General features: G+C 42.4%; 1 protein-coding gene across 2 annotated transcripts in view; it reads left to right on the top strand.

The window, feature by feature from the left end:
* The first annotated feature begins 5,769 nt into the window (after window positions 1-5,769).
* tmem192 (transmembrane protein 192) overlaps window positions 5,770-16,490 on the top strand; it is a 33,025-nt gene continuing 22,304 nt past the window's right edge. Inside the window, exons 1-2 of one of the 2 annotated variants that reach the window (XM_078213358.1) lie at window positions 5,770-5,994; window positions 14,243-14,392. In XM_078213358.1, coding sequence (XP_078069484.1) covers window positions 5,965-5,994; window positions 14,243-14,392 — 180 coding nt within the window. In that variant the 5' untranslated portion in view covers window positions 5,770-5,964. Of the gene's footprint in view, window positions 6,177-14,242; window positions 14,393-16,490 lie in introns of both variants that reach the window. The other variant, XM_078213367.1, reaches the window with a different exon arrangement.

The raw sequence follows: 16,490 nt of genomic DNA, 5'->3' as shown, positions 1-16,490 counted from the left end.
TGCATCGACCACAATCCCACCCAGGCCCTATCCCCATATCCCTACATATTTACCCACTAATCCCTCTAACCTACACATCTCAGGACAGTAAGGGGCAATTTTAGCATGGCCAATCAACCTAACCCGCACATCTTTGGACTGTGAGAGGAAACTGGAGCAACTGGAGGAAACCCACGCAGACACGAGGAGAATGTGCAAACGCCACACAAGACAGTGACCCAAGCCGGGAATTGAACCCAGGTCCCTGGAGCTGTGAAGCCACAATGCTAACCACTGTGCTACTCACAGGTCTGCTGTGCGGTGGAACTTAATATACACCACATCAACAGCATTGTCCTCATCAACCTCTCTATTACATCTTTAAAAAACTCCAGTAAGTTAGTAAAACAGATTTTCCCTTAACAAATCTGTGCTGCTTTCTTTAATCAACCCCCATTTGTCCATGTGACCAGTAATTTTGTCCTGTATGATTGATTCTAGAGTTAAACTGACTGGCCTGTAGTTGCTAGCCTTTTTTGAACAAGGGTGTAACATTTGCAATTCTCCAGTCTTCTGGCACTACCCCTGAGTCTAAGACTGGAAAATGATGGCCAGTGCTTCTGCAATTTCCACCCACACTTCCCTCAGCATCTTTAGATGCATCTCATCTGGTCCTGGTGTTTTATCAACTTTAAGTATTGATGGCCGAATCAATACCTCCTTCTTATCAAATTTAAATTTGTCTAGTGTATTAATTACTTCCTCTTTCACTGTGGACTAGGTAGCATCTTCTTCCTTGGTAAAGACAGATGCAAAGTATTAATTTAATATCTTAGGTATTCCTTCTGCCTCCATGCATAAATCCCCTTATGGCCTCTAATGGACCCTTCTCTTCCTTTTACCACCCTTTTACTCTTTCTATGCCAATAGAAGACATTTGGATTCCAGTTTGTGTAGCTGCAGTCTCTTTCCATACTCCCTTTTTGCTTCTCTTATTTGCTTTTTCACTTTTCATCTGCACCTTCTACATTCACCCTTATATTATCCACCTGACATCCATCATAAGCACACTTTTTTCTCTTTATCTTAATCTTTATCTCCTTTGTCATCCAGGGAGCTCTGGATTTGTTTGTCCTACCTTTCCCCTTTGAGGGAACATACCTTGACTGAGTCCAAACTACCCCTTCTTTGAGGATAGTGAAGACAATGGTCATAGAAACATAGAAGGTAGGAGCAGGAGGAGGCCATTTGGCCCTTGGAGCCTGCTCCGCCATTCATTTGGATCATGGCTGATCGTCCAACTCAATACTTAATCCTGCTTTCTCCCCATAACCTTTGATCCCATTCGCCCCAAGGTCACTGACATCTGGGCGAGTTGCTGAGAAATCCACAGGATCTGACTTATTTGATTTGATTTATTATTGTCACATGTATTAGTATTCGGTGAAAAGTATTGTCTCTTGCGTGCTATATAGACAAAGCATATTGTTCATAGAGAAGGAAAGAAGACAGTGCAGAATGTAGTGTTACAGTCATAGCTAGGGTGTAAAGAAAGATCAACTTAATGCAAGGTAGGTCCATTCAAAAGTCTGATGGCAGTAGGGAAGAAGCTGTTCTTGAGTTGGTTGGTACGTGACCTCAGACTTTTGTATCTTTTTCCCGAAGGAAGGAGGTGGAAGAGAGAATGTCCGGGGTGCCTGGGGTCCTTAATTATGCTGGCTGCTTTGCCGAGGCAGTGGGAAGTATAGACAGAGTCAATGGATGGGAGGCTGGTTTGTGTGATGGATTGGGCTACATTCATGACCTTTTGTAGTTTCTTGCGGTCTTGGGCAGAGCAGGAGCCATATCAAGCTGTGATACAACCAGAAAGGATACTTTCTATGGTACATCTGTAAAAGTTGGTGAGAGTCGTAGCTGACATGCCAAATTTCCTTGGTCTTCTGAGAAAGTAGAGGCATTGGTGGGCTTTCTTAACTATAGTGTCAGCTTGGGGGAGCCAGGACTGGTTGTCGGTAATCTGGACACTTAAAAACTTTCTACTTCATCCCCGTTGATGTAGGCAGAGGCATGTTCTCCACTATACTTCCTGAGTCAATGACAATCTCCTTCATTTTGTTGACATTGAGGGAGAGATTATTGTTGCCGCACCAGATTCTCTATCTCATTCCTGTACCCTGTCTCGTCATTGCTTGAGATCCGACCCACTATGGTGGTGTCATCAGCAAACTTGAAAATCGAGTTGGAGGGGAATTTTCCACACAGTCATAGGTGTATAGGGAGTATAGTCAGGGACTGAGAACACAGCCTTGTGGGGCACCAATGTTGGGGATGATTGTGGAGGAGGTGTTGGTGCCTGCCTTACTGATTGTGGTCTGTGGGTTAGGTAGTTCAGGATCCAATTGCCGAGGGAGGAGCTGAGGCCCAGGCCACAGAGTTTGGAGATGGGTTTCTTAGGAATAATGATGTTGACGGCTGAGCTGTAGTTAATAAATAGGAGTCTGACATAGGTGTCTTTGTTATCTAGGTGTTCCACGGTTGAGTGCAGGGCCAGGGAGATGGCGTCTGCTGTGGACCTGTTGCGGCGGTAGGCAAACTGTAGTGGATTCAGGCAGTCTGGGAAGCTGGAATTGATTCGTGCCATGACCAACCTTTTGAAGCACTTCATAATGATGGATTCAGAGCCACCGAACGATAGTCATTAAGGCACGCTGCTTGGCTTCTCTTTGGTACTGGGATGATGGTCGTCTTGAAGCATATAGGGACCTCAGATTGTTGTAAGGAAAGCTTGAAGATTTCTGCGAATACCCCCACTCGCTGATCCATGCAGGATCTGAGTGCTCGTCCGGGTACCCCATCTGTCACTTTCCGTGGGTTGAGCTTCAAGAAAGCTGCTCTGAAGTCTGCAATGGTGACCTCAGATATAGGTTCATCCAGGGCTTCCAGGGTGGAGGGCATGCCCTCGCTGACCTCTTGCTCAAAACGGGCGTACAGTGTATTGAGCTCATCAGGGAGGGGTGTATTGCTGCTGGTGATTTTACCTGCCTTCATCTTGTAGCCTGTTATGTCTTGCAGACCTTGCCATAGTCGGCGGGGGTCTGTGTGGCTAGCCTGGGACTCTAGCTTGGCCTAGTGCTGTCTTTTGGCATCTTTGATGGATCTGCCTAGATCGTATCTGGCTTTTTTGGATATGTCAGGGACACCTGACTTGAATGCCTCAGACCTAGACCTCAACAAACAGTGGATATCCCTGTTTATGGTTTCTGGTTGGGAAACACGCAGATTTGCTTCTTTGGCACACAGTTTTCCACACACTTACTAATGAAGTCAGTTACTGTAGTGGCATACTCATTCAGGCTGGTCACAGAGTTTTTAAATACTGACCCAGTCCACTGTCTTAGTTGCATCTGCCATTTAATGTGCAGCATGGTGCAGTGTATTTGACCATAGTTTGCCTATTAATTCACATTTACCTCATGTTGATTCTAAATGTTACAATATAAGATAGATATTTTGATTTATTGTTGTCACGTATTGGCGTACAGTGAAAAGTATTGTTTCTTGCGCTATATAGTCAGAAATATACTGTTTATAGAGTACATAGGGGAGAAGGAAAGGAGAGGGCGCAGAATATAGTGTTGCAGTTACAGATAAGGAGAAGAGAAAGATCAGTTTAATGTATAATAAGGTACATTTAAAAGTCTGACGGCAGCAGGGAAGACACTATTCTTGAGTCGGTTGGTACGTATTCTCAGACTTTTGTCTCTTTTCCCCAACGGAAGAACAATCCCCATCCACCACCACTCTCCTCCGTCTGGCTGAACTGATTCTCTCAGTCAACAATTTCTCCTTTAACTCGTCTCACTTCCTCCAAATTAAAGGTGTGGCTATTGGGCACCAGCATGGGTCCCAGTTATGCCTGTCTCTTTATGAGTTACGTGCAGCATTCCCTGTTCCAGTCCTATTCTGGCCCCCTCCTACAACTCGTTTATCAGTACATCATCGACTATTTCGATGCCACATTATGCTCTCCTCGAGAACTAGAAAACGGTGTCAATTTTGCTTCCAATTTCCACCCCTCTATCACCTTCACATGGTCCATCTCTGATAGTTCGCTTCCCTTTCTTGACCTCCCTGTCTTAATTTCTGGTGATAAACTGTCCACTAGTATCCCATAGCTCCCTTGACTACAGCTCTTCATACCCCACATCCTGTAAGGATTCCATCCCATTCTTTCAGTTCTTTTGCCTCCGCTGCATCTGTTCTGATGATGCCACTTGCCAAAATAGCGCTGCCGATATGTCTTCCTTCTTCCTAATTGTGGTTTTCCACCCACTGTGGTTGACAGAGCACTTAACCACATCCAACCCATCTCCTGGGCCACTGCTCTTATCCCCTCTCCTCCCTTCCAGAATGAGGATTAGGGTCCCCCTTGTCCTCAGTTTTCATCTCACCAGTCTCCGCATTCAAAGGATCATCCTCCGTATTTCCGTCAACTCCAGCATGATGCCACTACTCAACACATCTTCCCCTCACCCCCTCTGTCAGCATTCCACAGGAACTGCTCTCTCCGGCACACTCTGGTCACTCCTCCATCACACCCAACACCTCACCCCCTGCCCACAGCACCTTCCTATGCAATCATAGAAGGCGCAACACCTGCCCCTTTACCTCACCGTCCCAAGTCTTATACACTCCTTTCAGGTGAAGCAGCACTTCACATGCACCTCCTTCAATCTGATCTATTGCATTCACTGCTCCCAATGCGGTCTACTCTACATCAGAGAGACCAAACGCAGACTGGGTGATTGCTTTGCTGAACACCTCTGGTCTGTCCGCAAGCAGGACCCAAACCTTCCTGTTGCTTGCCACTCCAACACACCACCTTGCTCTCCTGTCCACATGTCCGTCCTTGGCCTTTTGCAATATTCTAGCTGACCCCAATGCAAACTGAAGGAACACCACCTTATTTTCCGATTGGGCTCTTTACAGCCTTCTGGACTGAACATTGAGTTCAACAACTTCAGATCATGAACTCTCTCCTGCACCTTCACCCTATTTCCATTTATTTATTTCATCTCGTTTTTCCATTTTATCATCCTTCTTTCTCACTTCCATTTTCCACTTCTCCATTCCAGCTCCCCTTCTTGCCCACTCTCCCTTCAGGGCTACTGCCATAATCCCCAGGCAGTCCCTTAACCACCTGTACCTCTGTTCTGCCATTCACACATTCTGATCACTTAATGGACACTTTTGGCACCTTCTCAGCCTTCTGTAAACTCATTTACATTCCCTTTGTCCCATTCCACACCCTCCCTCCCCCTCCTCATAGTGTAAATCTCTGCTGATTCTCTTTGCTCTGATGAAGTGTCATCCAGACTTGAAACGTTAGCTCTATTCTCTCACCACAGATGCTTTCAGGCCTGCTGCGATTTTCCAACATTTTCTGTTTTTGTTTCAGATTCCAGCATCCCGTGGTATTTTTGCTTTTACCTACTTGTAGAGTGATTTATTTTTCTGATCTTGGATAGTAATTTATTTACCTCTCTACTCATTCTCCCCTCACTCTCTGTCCTCTCTCTATATTCTGTCCCTATATCACACTCTGTATTCCTCTCTCTGTTTCTCTTCTCTATATTACTCCTTCTCTGTAACACCCCCATAGTCCTGGTCCCATTTCTCTCTTGGTATCCCCTTTCTGTATCTCTCCCTCTTCAGCTTCTCTCTCTATTCTCCCAAGGAGTACATTTCTCTTGTGTTGTCCCTCCTCCTCAGCGCAATGAGAGCGCGTGCGCGGGCGGTTTGCAGTTGAGCTCGAGGGGAGGGGCGGAAGGGATTTAAAGGCGGAACCTACAGCTGCGACCATTGAGAGACCGGGAGGAGATTGCGCAACGGACCAGGGGGAGACACCAAGCTGCTGCACCAGCTGATGGCAGTTGATGTATAATTCTTTGGTGTTTACATAGTTTCTCACGCCTGCCATTAAGGATGAGCTCAGATGCGAGGCAGCGGCAGGAGGTGAGTCAGTAGCGGGGGAAGCTCAGTGTTAAATGTTGGGCCCCGCGCCTTTCAGCGTCCTGGAGGCAGAGCTGTCAATCAATGCCCACGAGCGAGCTGAGCTCCCCCATCCTGGATATGGCCGTGAATGCAGCACAGTTTGCACATGTCGCTTCTGATGTTTCTGCCTTATTATGAAGAAAGTATATATTTTTTAATAAAAATCATAATGTGCCCTCGGGACTGCGACTGGTGCACCCTTTGTGTATATTGGGTAACTTTTAGGGAGTGTTCTGTCGTTTGAAGTTGGCGGCTTAAGCTTCTCGGCCTTTTGACTAAGATCAAGCGAAGGTGGGGTGCAATGCCTTATCTTGTCAGCTTGTTTATCTCCTGTGGAGACCTTGAATTGGATTCAATTTGTTTTTTGAAGCAAGCAAAAAGATGGATTTGGGTTTGCCTGGTCCACTCAACATTGGCTTTGTAACTTTAAGAATGGAACAAAGTTTTTACTGTAAAGCTGAAATTTAGAATTACAGCATTGTTAGGATGCAGGAGGAGGCCATTTGGCCCAATTGTGTTCTGTAGCAGTATTCGGAGTGAGCAACAACTTTGCCAATTGCTTGCCTTCTTCCTGTAACCCAGTACATTCTTTTTGGAAGTCAAAGCAGAAATGGCTTTTTAAAAATAGGATTCTGTTCTCCAAAATTTCAAACAGCTTCATCATTGATGTGTAGCTGAAACCACGTCATATTCTCAAAATGGAACTCTATCTACAGCCAAAATTTCCCAAGTACCATTTGAAATGTGACTGATCTAGTTTAATGCTCAGCAGTCTACGAGGTGAGAAGCTTGTAAAATTTGCCCCTTTTTTTAGCCATGGTGTATCTATGTCACAGGAACTTGTCAAACAAAATTTGATACCAAGCCCCACACAAATAGTTGAGCAAGGAGAAGAGGATCTTGGACACTTAAGGTGAGAATTTTGAAACTGTGGGCTGCTAATGGTAGATAATTAAAGTTGAGAATGAGCAGTGGTAGTTCAGAAACATGAGGGTTGTAGGTTAGAGATGATTAGAAAGATTTCTGGCAGGAGATGAAGTTTTGATCTGTCCAGTATATAGTTGGAGGAAATTTATTTTCATCCAGAGCTGCTTACTGGATGAACAGTGTGATAAATTGGAGACAGTGGAGGGTTCAAGAGAGAGGTCATTTAGTTAGAGCTGGGTGTTCTCAGCCCAGGTGATAAATAAGAAGTGCCAACTATTGCTCCACTATTTGTGTGGGGCTTGGTATCAAATTTTGTTTGACAAGTTCCTGTGACATAGATACACCATGGCTAAAAAAAAGGGGCAAATTTTACAAGCTTCTCACCTCGTAGACTGCTGAGCATTAAACTAGATCAGTCACATTTCAAATGGTACTTGGGAAATTTTGGCTGTAGATAAAATTCCATTTTGAGAATATGATGTGGTTTAGATCCTTGGAGAGCTCCAGGGTTAATGGTGCAGGAGTAAGAACATAACCAGAGAAATGTGACCAGACAAGGACAAGCTGAATGACCGTGAGACATCAGGGAATGGTGTCAAATGCTGCAAACCTTCTGAGAAGGATGAGGAGGGACATTTTACAACTAATGCAGTAGCCTAGGATGTCACTTAAGGTGATAAGAGTAGGCCATTTAGCTATGCGAGTCTGCTCTTGTCAGTCAGAGCCTGGCTGATCAGATGTGCCTTTTAACTCCTCCATCCTTAACCCCCCCTTTCCTGCTGTTGCCCATAATCTTTGACTTTTTGATCAAAAATCTTAAATATATTCAATGGTCAAGCCTGCAATGCTCACTGAGAGAATTCCAAACATGAATGATCTTCTGAGAGAACAAATACTTCATCTGTCTTAAATAGAAGACTTTGAAACTGTGCTCCCAAGTTCTTGATTCCCCACAAGGACAAACATTCTTGCAGTATGTATCTGCAAAGCCCCGTTAACCTTGTGTGTCAATAAAAGTATCCCCCCCCCCCCCCCAAAAGAATTAGCCCAATGAACCTTTACTGAACTGCTTCTAGTTCAAGCAAGGTGACCAAAGCAACGCATAGTAATTTTACTGCGGTCTCCCCATTGCCCTGTAGAGTTGGAGCAAGACTTCCCTACTTCTGTACTGCATCCACCTTACAATAAAGGCCAACATTCAGGCTGCCTTTATTTGCTGTATCTACATGCTGACTTTTTGCGATTCATGTACAAGGACGCCTTGATCTCTAACTGCAAAATATGTAGTTTTTCTCCATTTAAATAGTCTTCTACTCTTCTGTTGGTCCTGGTAGGAGAAAATTTCATTTTCCCAAATTGTGCTTCATCTGCCAAATGTTTGTCCATTTAACCTATCGATATCTATTTACAGACTCTGTATACTTCTCTCAGCTTCCTTTCCTACCTGCCTTCCTCAGGAAATATGGTTACAATACAGCTGCCCCTTCATCCAAGTCATTATTATAGACCATAAATAGTTGAGGCTCAAAAACTGAACCCCGCGACACTCATAGTTACAGTTTGCTAATCTGAAAATGACCCATTTATCTTAGAAACCCTACAGTGCAGAAGGAGGCCATTCGGCCCATCGAGTCTGCACCGACCACAATCCCACCCACGCCCTATCCCCACATATATTTTTACCTGCTAATCCCTCTAACCGACGCATCTCAGGACTCTAAGGGGCAATTTTTAACCTGGCCAATCAACCTAACCCGCACATCTTTGGACTGTGGGAGAAAACCGGAGCACCCGGAGGAAACCCACGCAGACACGAGGAGAATGTGCAAACTCCACACAGACAGCGACCCGAGCCGGGAATCGAACCCAGGACCCTGGAGCTGTGAAGCAGCAGTGCTAACCACTGTGCTACCGTGCCGCCCTTCTTGGCTGTGTTTCTATTAGTCAGTCCTCTATCCATGCTAATATATCACTCCTGACACAATATGCTTATCTTGTACAGTAACCTTTTCTGTGACACCTTATCAAATTTTTTGAAATCCAAATATGCTCCATCTATTGTTACTCCTTTATCCATCCTGTTAGTTACATTTCTGCTTTGACGTCCAAAAGGAATGTACTGGATTACAGGAAGAAGGCAGGCAATTACATCCTCAAAGAACTTTAATAAATTTGTCAAACACAAGTTGTCTTTCACAAAACCATGTTGACTTTATTAAGATGTTCTAAATATTCTGCTACTGTCTCTTTAATAGATTCTAATACTTTCCCAATGACAGACCTTGGGCTAACTGGCCTGCATTTTCTTGCTTTCTCTTTCCTTTCTTGAACAGAGATGTCGCATTGTGCTTTACCAGTCTGCTGGAACCTTTCCAGAATACAGGGAATTTTCTTTTACGATTACAAGCAATACATCCATTATTTTGCAGCAACTTCTGGCATCTAAGGATGCAGGCCACCAGGTCCAGAAAACTTGTCAGCTTTCATTTGTTTTTGTTATTATCTGTTCTCTAATGATAGTAATTGTTTTAAGTTTTCCTCTCTTTTTTTATTTTTAACTATTCTTGGGATTTTTATTATGTCTTCTGATGTGAAGATGGATACAAAATACTTGTTCAAAGCCTATGCCATTTCTCATTTCCCATTATTAATTCCCCAGTCTCCCAGCCTAAGGAAACAATGCTCACTTTACCTTTCTATTTTTTTTTTATATACTTGTAGAAATTTTTACTGCCTTTTTAAAAAAAATTTTAAAAATCGTACTCCAGTTTCTCCTTTTGCTTTTAGTCATCCTTTGCTGGTTTCTGAAACTTCAATCTTCTGCCCTACCACTAATCTTTGCAACATCAGATGTTTTATCTTTCAATTTGGCACTGTCCTTAACTTTTTGCTGGGATAAAGCACTCCATTGACTCCCACCACCACAGTGGCTGCAGTATATACAAGGTGCACTGCAGCAATTCAAAGGCTCCTTCTACAGCACCTTCCCAACCTGTGACCTCCCCCACCTAGAAGGGGAAGGGCAGCAGGTGCATGGGAACACCAACGTCTGCAAGTTCCCCACCAAGGCACATACCATCCTGACTTGGAAATATATCGTCATTCCTTCACCATTGCTGGGTCAAAATCCTGGAACTCCCTGCCTGATACCACTGTGGGTGGACCTACCTTATATTAAGTTGATCTTTCTCTACACCCTAGCTATGACTGTAACACGACTCTGCACCCTCTCCTTTCACCCCCTCCTTTCCTTCCCTATGTACTCTATGAACAGAGTGTTTTGTCTGTACAGAGCACAAGAGGCATTATTTTCCACTGTATACCAATGCATGTGATAACATATCAAATCCTACAACACATGGACTGTAGTGGTTCATGAAGGCAGCTTGCCATCCTTTGAGGGCTTTTAAGAGATGGGCAACTAATGCTGGCCTCACCAGTGACATCTATATTCCGTGAAATATATTTTTCTTTAAAGTTCAATGTTATTGGCGAGGAGCCCTAAAGTTTCCCTCAGAACTGCAGGAAGAGCTGATGGCTCAGGAAGAACTGCTCCAAAGCTGTGCAAGTTAGCTGGATTAGCTGTGGTAAATACATGAGGTTATGGCGATAGGGAGGGGACAGTGGTGGGCCTGGGTAAGATGCTCTTTCAGAGAGTCGGTGATAGTCAATGGGCTGAATGACCCCCTGCATTGGAGGAGTTCGATGGTAAAGTAGGAATTTGCATCCTGCAGCAGCTGCGTGCCTGGTCCTAAATATGCTGTCTGTTGATGTTCTGTGTTTCCTTATGACTCCTCTCTTTAAAAAGCAAGATTGATTTGGGCTGATGCTTGTGTTGGGAGAACCCTATTCAGTGAAAAAGAAACAGTCACTAAAGAGTAAAGCTCCAGTTATAAGAGGAAGTTGCAGTGAGGCCTCTCTTTTATTGCTGATTGTTTCTCACCCACTTTCTCAATTGTCTGCTCATGTCAGTTGAAATGGTGCAGGTTAAATAGCTTGTATCAGTGTCTAGTTGTATGTAGCATTCTCCTACCAAAACAATATAAACAGTGTATTTCTGTATTGGAGTCCATGCCATCTTTCCAGTGATGAAAGGAACAGCAGAGAGAATGCAAATAGTTGGAGAAGCCAGTGAATCGGTGAACAGACATGCAACTAATCAGATTTGCTCTTCCCATTTTAATTTTCTGTTTTTAATACCTTTTTTTAATAAACTTTCTTCCAACTATCTTTTTGAAAGACTGGTTTTAATTGGATGGTTTCCAATTGATTTTTTTTTTTCCCTAAAGACTGCCCTCATTACACTCAAATCTACTCTGCCAAAGTCTTAACACCAGTACATTCAGGCCAAGACCAGCAATCGTATCAAATTTAATCAGGTGCTCAATGTTCCAGTTAAGGATCCGTTCTTGAGGACATAGTAAAAGGTATGCCCAACCTAACAGAAAAGGTTGGCAACGCTCAGGCAATCAGTCAGCAGTTGTAGAATGAATAGACAAATTAATATTTGCACATATGCTTTTGTCATAACTATAAAAATACAGTTTTTTAAAGTGGAAATTGGATACACAACTTGGAAGGACATGTGAAATGTTTAAATGGGATAAAACAAGATAGTTAAAATGACTGAAATTATTATCAATGGATGGTGGAAGGAAACATAGTGGCTGAATAGCTAATGTGGTGGCCAGGCAAGGAAACTATGAAATGAAAACAGTGTAAACTAACAAAATGGAAGCAAATTCTGTAAGCTGAAGAAAATAAAAAAACAGAGCTTCAGGTTACCCTACAGCTTTTGAACAGAGGATTCCCAACCTTGAATTTTAATTTAAAATAAACAAAAATGCTCGCAAAACTCAAGTCAGGCAGCATCTGAAAGATCATCTTTTAAATTCCATTGATCTTGATTAGAAATGTAATAGATTTTATTACTGTAGCACAACTACTTTTCCTGTACAGTTTCCTTGCATTTAATGTTTCTCACTTCCTGATGTCTGAAATTTAAAAATACTAGTCAGAAATTGGAGTTAAATGGAACAGAAACAATACTAAATCAGTCTATAATCATTCAATGTTCATTTCAAACACAGCCTGACTTGTTCAAAGATATGATGATCATCACTGTTGAAGCAAGTTGTACTGAGGTTCAGCGATTGCTGGTGAGAACCTTCGTCACGTACCAGAGAGGGATTGTAATGTAGCTTGATGAGAATGGCCAGCTTTGAGTTGCAGTGAGGTCATCTAACTGTCTAAACAGCCAATCACTTCAAAGAATTTTCACCCCAAGCAAATCAGTAAATAAAAAGCACTGATCCATTTTAAAATATTTCTTGCAGTGAAATAAAAATTGGGACACGTGGGGTTAAGATAGATACCACTAAGAGGATTAAGTGTTGTCGGCAAACTGTTATTTTAAAAAATGATGTAAAAGATCTAGTAATTATTCAAGTGGGGAAATGTAACATCATTGCACTTTGAGGGCCAGATCGGTTGGTGGTTCAACAGTAATTACCATTAAGATCATAGTTTAAAAATCCAGGTACACCTCACTGAACAAGGTTTAACTTTTAATTGAGCTCCTAACAATACAGGAAAGGCCAGATCAATTAATTTTGCTGATTGCTGGCTCTGGGGGTGGTTGGGCAAGAGGTGGTAACTTCAGGATCTTTGTATTAATCTGTACTCATGCTAAACTTTGAAGTTGCAGTCAGATTCGGAGAGGTAATGAAAGTGAATGCTGACAATTCACTGTCATAAACCCTGAAACTCCAGGATAAAGTTTCTATCTTAGCGGCTAATAATTACATTAACATGATTAAGCTACCCACACATGTAGTACAAATACTTTTCATCAATGTTTTTACCCCAAGGTCTCAATTTCCCAAAAATGCCTGGTTGTTGATTTGATGATTTTCCTTGATGTGCCACTACTGTCAGCTGAGGGAATGAGCAACCTAGAGTTGCAATCCCCTGGATGCAGTCATTTTCTGGGATGCAGTAATGAAACTGAGGTCTCTTTGCGAATGTCACATGAAAAGAAGGCAGCACAGTGGTTAGCACTGCTGCCCCACAGCAAGAAGTTTAACAACACCAGGTTTAACAACACCAAGAAGATCGCGCATATCGACACAGACATCAAGTTTCTACATAACCTGGTGTTGTTAAACTTCTTACTGTGTTTACCCCAGTCCAACGCCGGCATCTCCACATCATGACTACCATAGGCCCCACAGCGCCAGGGACCCAGGTTTGATTCCTGGCTTGGGTCACTGTCTGTGTGGAGTTTGCACGTTCTCCCCGTGTCTGTGTGGGTTTCCTCCAGGTGCTCTGGTTTCTTCCCACAGTCCAAAAATGTGCAGGTTAGGTTGATTGGTCACGCTAAACTGACCCTTGGTATCCTGGAATGTGTAGGTTAGAGGGATTAGCACTGTAAATATGTGGGGATAGGGGCTGGGTAGGACTGTGGGCAGTGCAGACTCGATGGGCACTGTAGGGATTCTATGATGGAATTCTATTTGATACTATCTGTTTTTGCAAGCAACACTAACTTAGGAAGTAAATATTTGATTTAAGCACATGTTCATTAATTTAATTTTTAAAAAACACTTTAGAATGCTTTGTTTGCAGAATTTGGCTGAACTATAATTATATCAGTATGTTTAAATATTTTGAAAACAAACTGGGAAGCTAATTTACTATACAACATTTGTTATTGATTTACGGTTTTAATTGTACTCCATATATGATGTGCCTTGATTTGTAAAGGTCATGTGAGCATTTTGTTCTCCCTCAGCAGCCTGTACACAAAGCATTCATTATGAAATTTATTTTGCTGATCTGTTCCTTGACAACTGTACATTTCAAATTTAGTGATAAGCTGTTTTCACATGAATCAAATTTGTAATGGCGTATGTATCTATCATCGCAGTGTTAATATGTTGCTAAGCTACTCGTGTCTGTTTCTTAACACTGTTAAAGAAGATAACTCATTGCCTGATGCAGTGTAAATGGTATATAATATATATGACATGCAGCTGGAGTCTTTTCTTCATGAAAATGTTTGTGCTCTGTTTGAGGGGTTAATGTGGGATGACAGGATGTGAAGCTTTCACCGTTAAATGTTACCATTGTGCAGTTAAGCTACAGAGTGTGTTTATTACAAAGCATTCAAGCCAAACTGATAGCTGTGTGTAAGCAAACATCTTGCAGATGCTGTTGGACAAAGGATGTAGTCAGGTGTCTCCAGCATTTTTATGCATCATTTGTTTTTTATTCCCCTCAGAACTCATCCATTGATGTAACCCAAAGTGTGGAAGAGGATCCTCTAATAGACTATCCCCTTCTTTATGCTGATGCTCTAGTTGGTGATGTGAGAGCTCCTTTCAAAGGTGTGCCAACTGTATGTTGGGGAATTCTGTTAACATTTCTGCATGTGAGTGTTAGATTTCCTACATAAGAAAATCTCTGGATGGAGATTATTTGATTTGTGTTGTATTATGGTTGATTTTCTTAGTGTGTATGACTACTCAAAGCTCTGTTAATCTTCAATACCTACTTTAGACACTCTGGAAACCTATTATCTGGAAATCCAATTGAAGTTTGTACATATTTCCTCGTAGACCATGTAACAATTGACATTTCATGATTCTCAGTTTTTTATACTAGATACTATTTATGGGACAAATATAACTTTTTTTTAAAAAGCAAGAATATTGTCTTGAGTGTAAATATTGTTGACTGATTAAGATGTATTTTAGGTAATGATTGTGATCTTCAGTGGTAAACCTTTAAGGCAAAACTCCAAACACTAGTTTAACTAATTTCCCCTGCCCAATGCAAAATACTCTGGACACTTAATTTCCAATTTGTATTTTTTAAATATAGTGTTACAAAACTTTTGATGTGTCCATAGATGATTATGGTATTTTTATGGGGTGAAAATTATTGTTTCTAAGATATTTTCTTTGCAATTTCCTGAAATCTAATGAGTTATAATGTAAAATTCAGATTATTATATCCTTGAAACATAGGAAATAGGAGCACTCGCCGGGCATTTGAACCTGCTCTGCTGTTCAGGTAGGCCATGGCTGATCATCTACTTATGCAGTTTTCCCACTATGCCCATTTCCCTTTGATATCATAGCCAGAAATCTATTGATTTCTGTCTTGAACATGCTCAATGACTGAGCTTCCACAGCCCTCTGGGGTATAGAATTCCAAAGATTCACCCACACTCAAGTGCAGAAATTCATTTTCTTGTCAGTCTTAAATGACCTGCCCCTTATTCTGAGACTTTGTCCCCTGGTTCTAGACTCACCGTAAGAAGTCTCGACACCAGGTTAAAATTCAACAGGTTTATTTGGTAGCACAAGCCACAAGCTTTCGGAGTGTCGGCTCCTTCAGGTGAGTGAGGAGTTGTGTTCACAAACTGGGCGTATATAGACACAAACTCAATTTACAAGATAATGGTTGGAATGCAAATCTTTACAGGTAATCAAGTCTTAAAGGTACAGACAATGTGAATGGAGAGGGGGTTAAGGAGGTGTGTATTGTCTCCAGCCAGGACAGTTAGTGAGATTTTGCAAGCCCAGGCAAGTTGTGGGGGTTACAGATAGTGTGACATGAACCCAAGATCCCGGTTGAGGCCATCCTCATGTGCGGAACTTGGCTATCAGTTTCTGCTCAGTGATTCTGCATTGTCGGCCAGAGGAAATATCTTATCCATGTCTACTCTGTCACACCCTGTAAGAATTTTGTAAGTTTCAATGAAATCACTTGCCTTTTCTCGTAAGACAATCGTGCCAGGAATTAGTCTGGTGAACTTCTGTTACACTCCCTCTATAGCAAATACCTCCTTCCTTGGGAAGGCCTGTAAGATCTACAAGTTGAGACCACTTGGATTTCTGTGATATTTCCCATCAAAAACCTTTTTTAATGTAATATCCATTAACAGGGAACTTGATGTTTTAGTTTTGTTTAACTCTATGTGGAAATCATTGATTTCAATAAATTTCCTACACAATACTGCAGATGTGGTCTCGCCAAGGCTCCTGTGTCAAATTTGACTTGCATATAGAATCATAGAAACCCTACAGTGCAGAAGGAGGCCATTCGGCCCATCGAGTCTGCACCGACCACAATCCCACCCAGGCCCTCCCCCTACATATTTACCCACTAATCTACGCATCCCAGGATTCTAAGGGGCAATTTTTAACCTGGCCAATCAACCTAACCTGCACATCTTTGGATGTGGGAGGAAACCGGAGCACCCGGAGGAAACCCACGCAGACACGAGGAGAATGTGCAAACTCCACACAGACAGTGACCCGAGCCGGGAATCGAACCCGGGACCCTGGAGCTGTGAAGCAGCAGTGCTAACCACTGTGCTACCGTAGGGAAATGCCAAACTGAAATTGTTAAATCATTTTGTAAACTGTTTTAATTTTGACTAATCATCAATGATAGTTGCTAAAACAGTGGCGAACCATCAGAGGAATGAGTCTGCAGTAATCGCTTGTCTGCAATTTGAT

This window comes from Mustelus asterias, chromosome 1 (genome assembly GCF_964213995.1).
Source record: "Mustelus asterias chromosome 1, sMusAst1.hap1.1, whole genome shotgun sequence".
NCBI lineage: Eukaryota > Metazoa > Chordata > Chondrichthyes > Carcharhiniformes > Triakidae > Mustelus > Mustelus asterias.
This window is presented reverse-complemented; position numbering and strand designations above follow the sequence as displayed.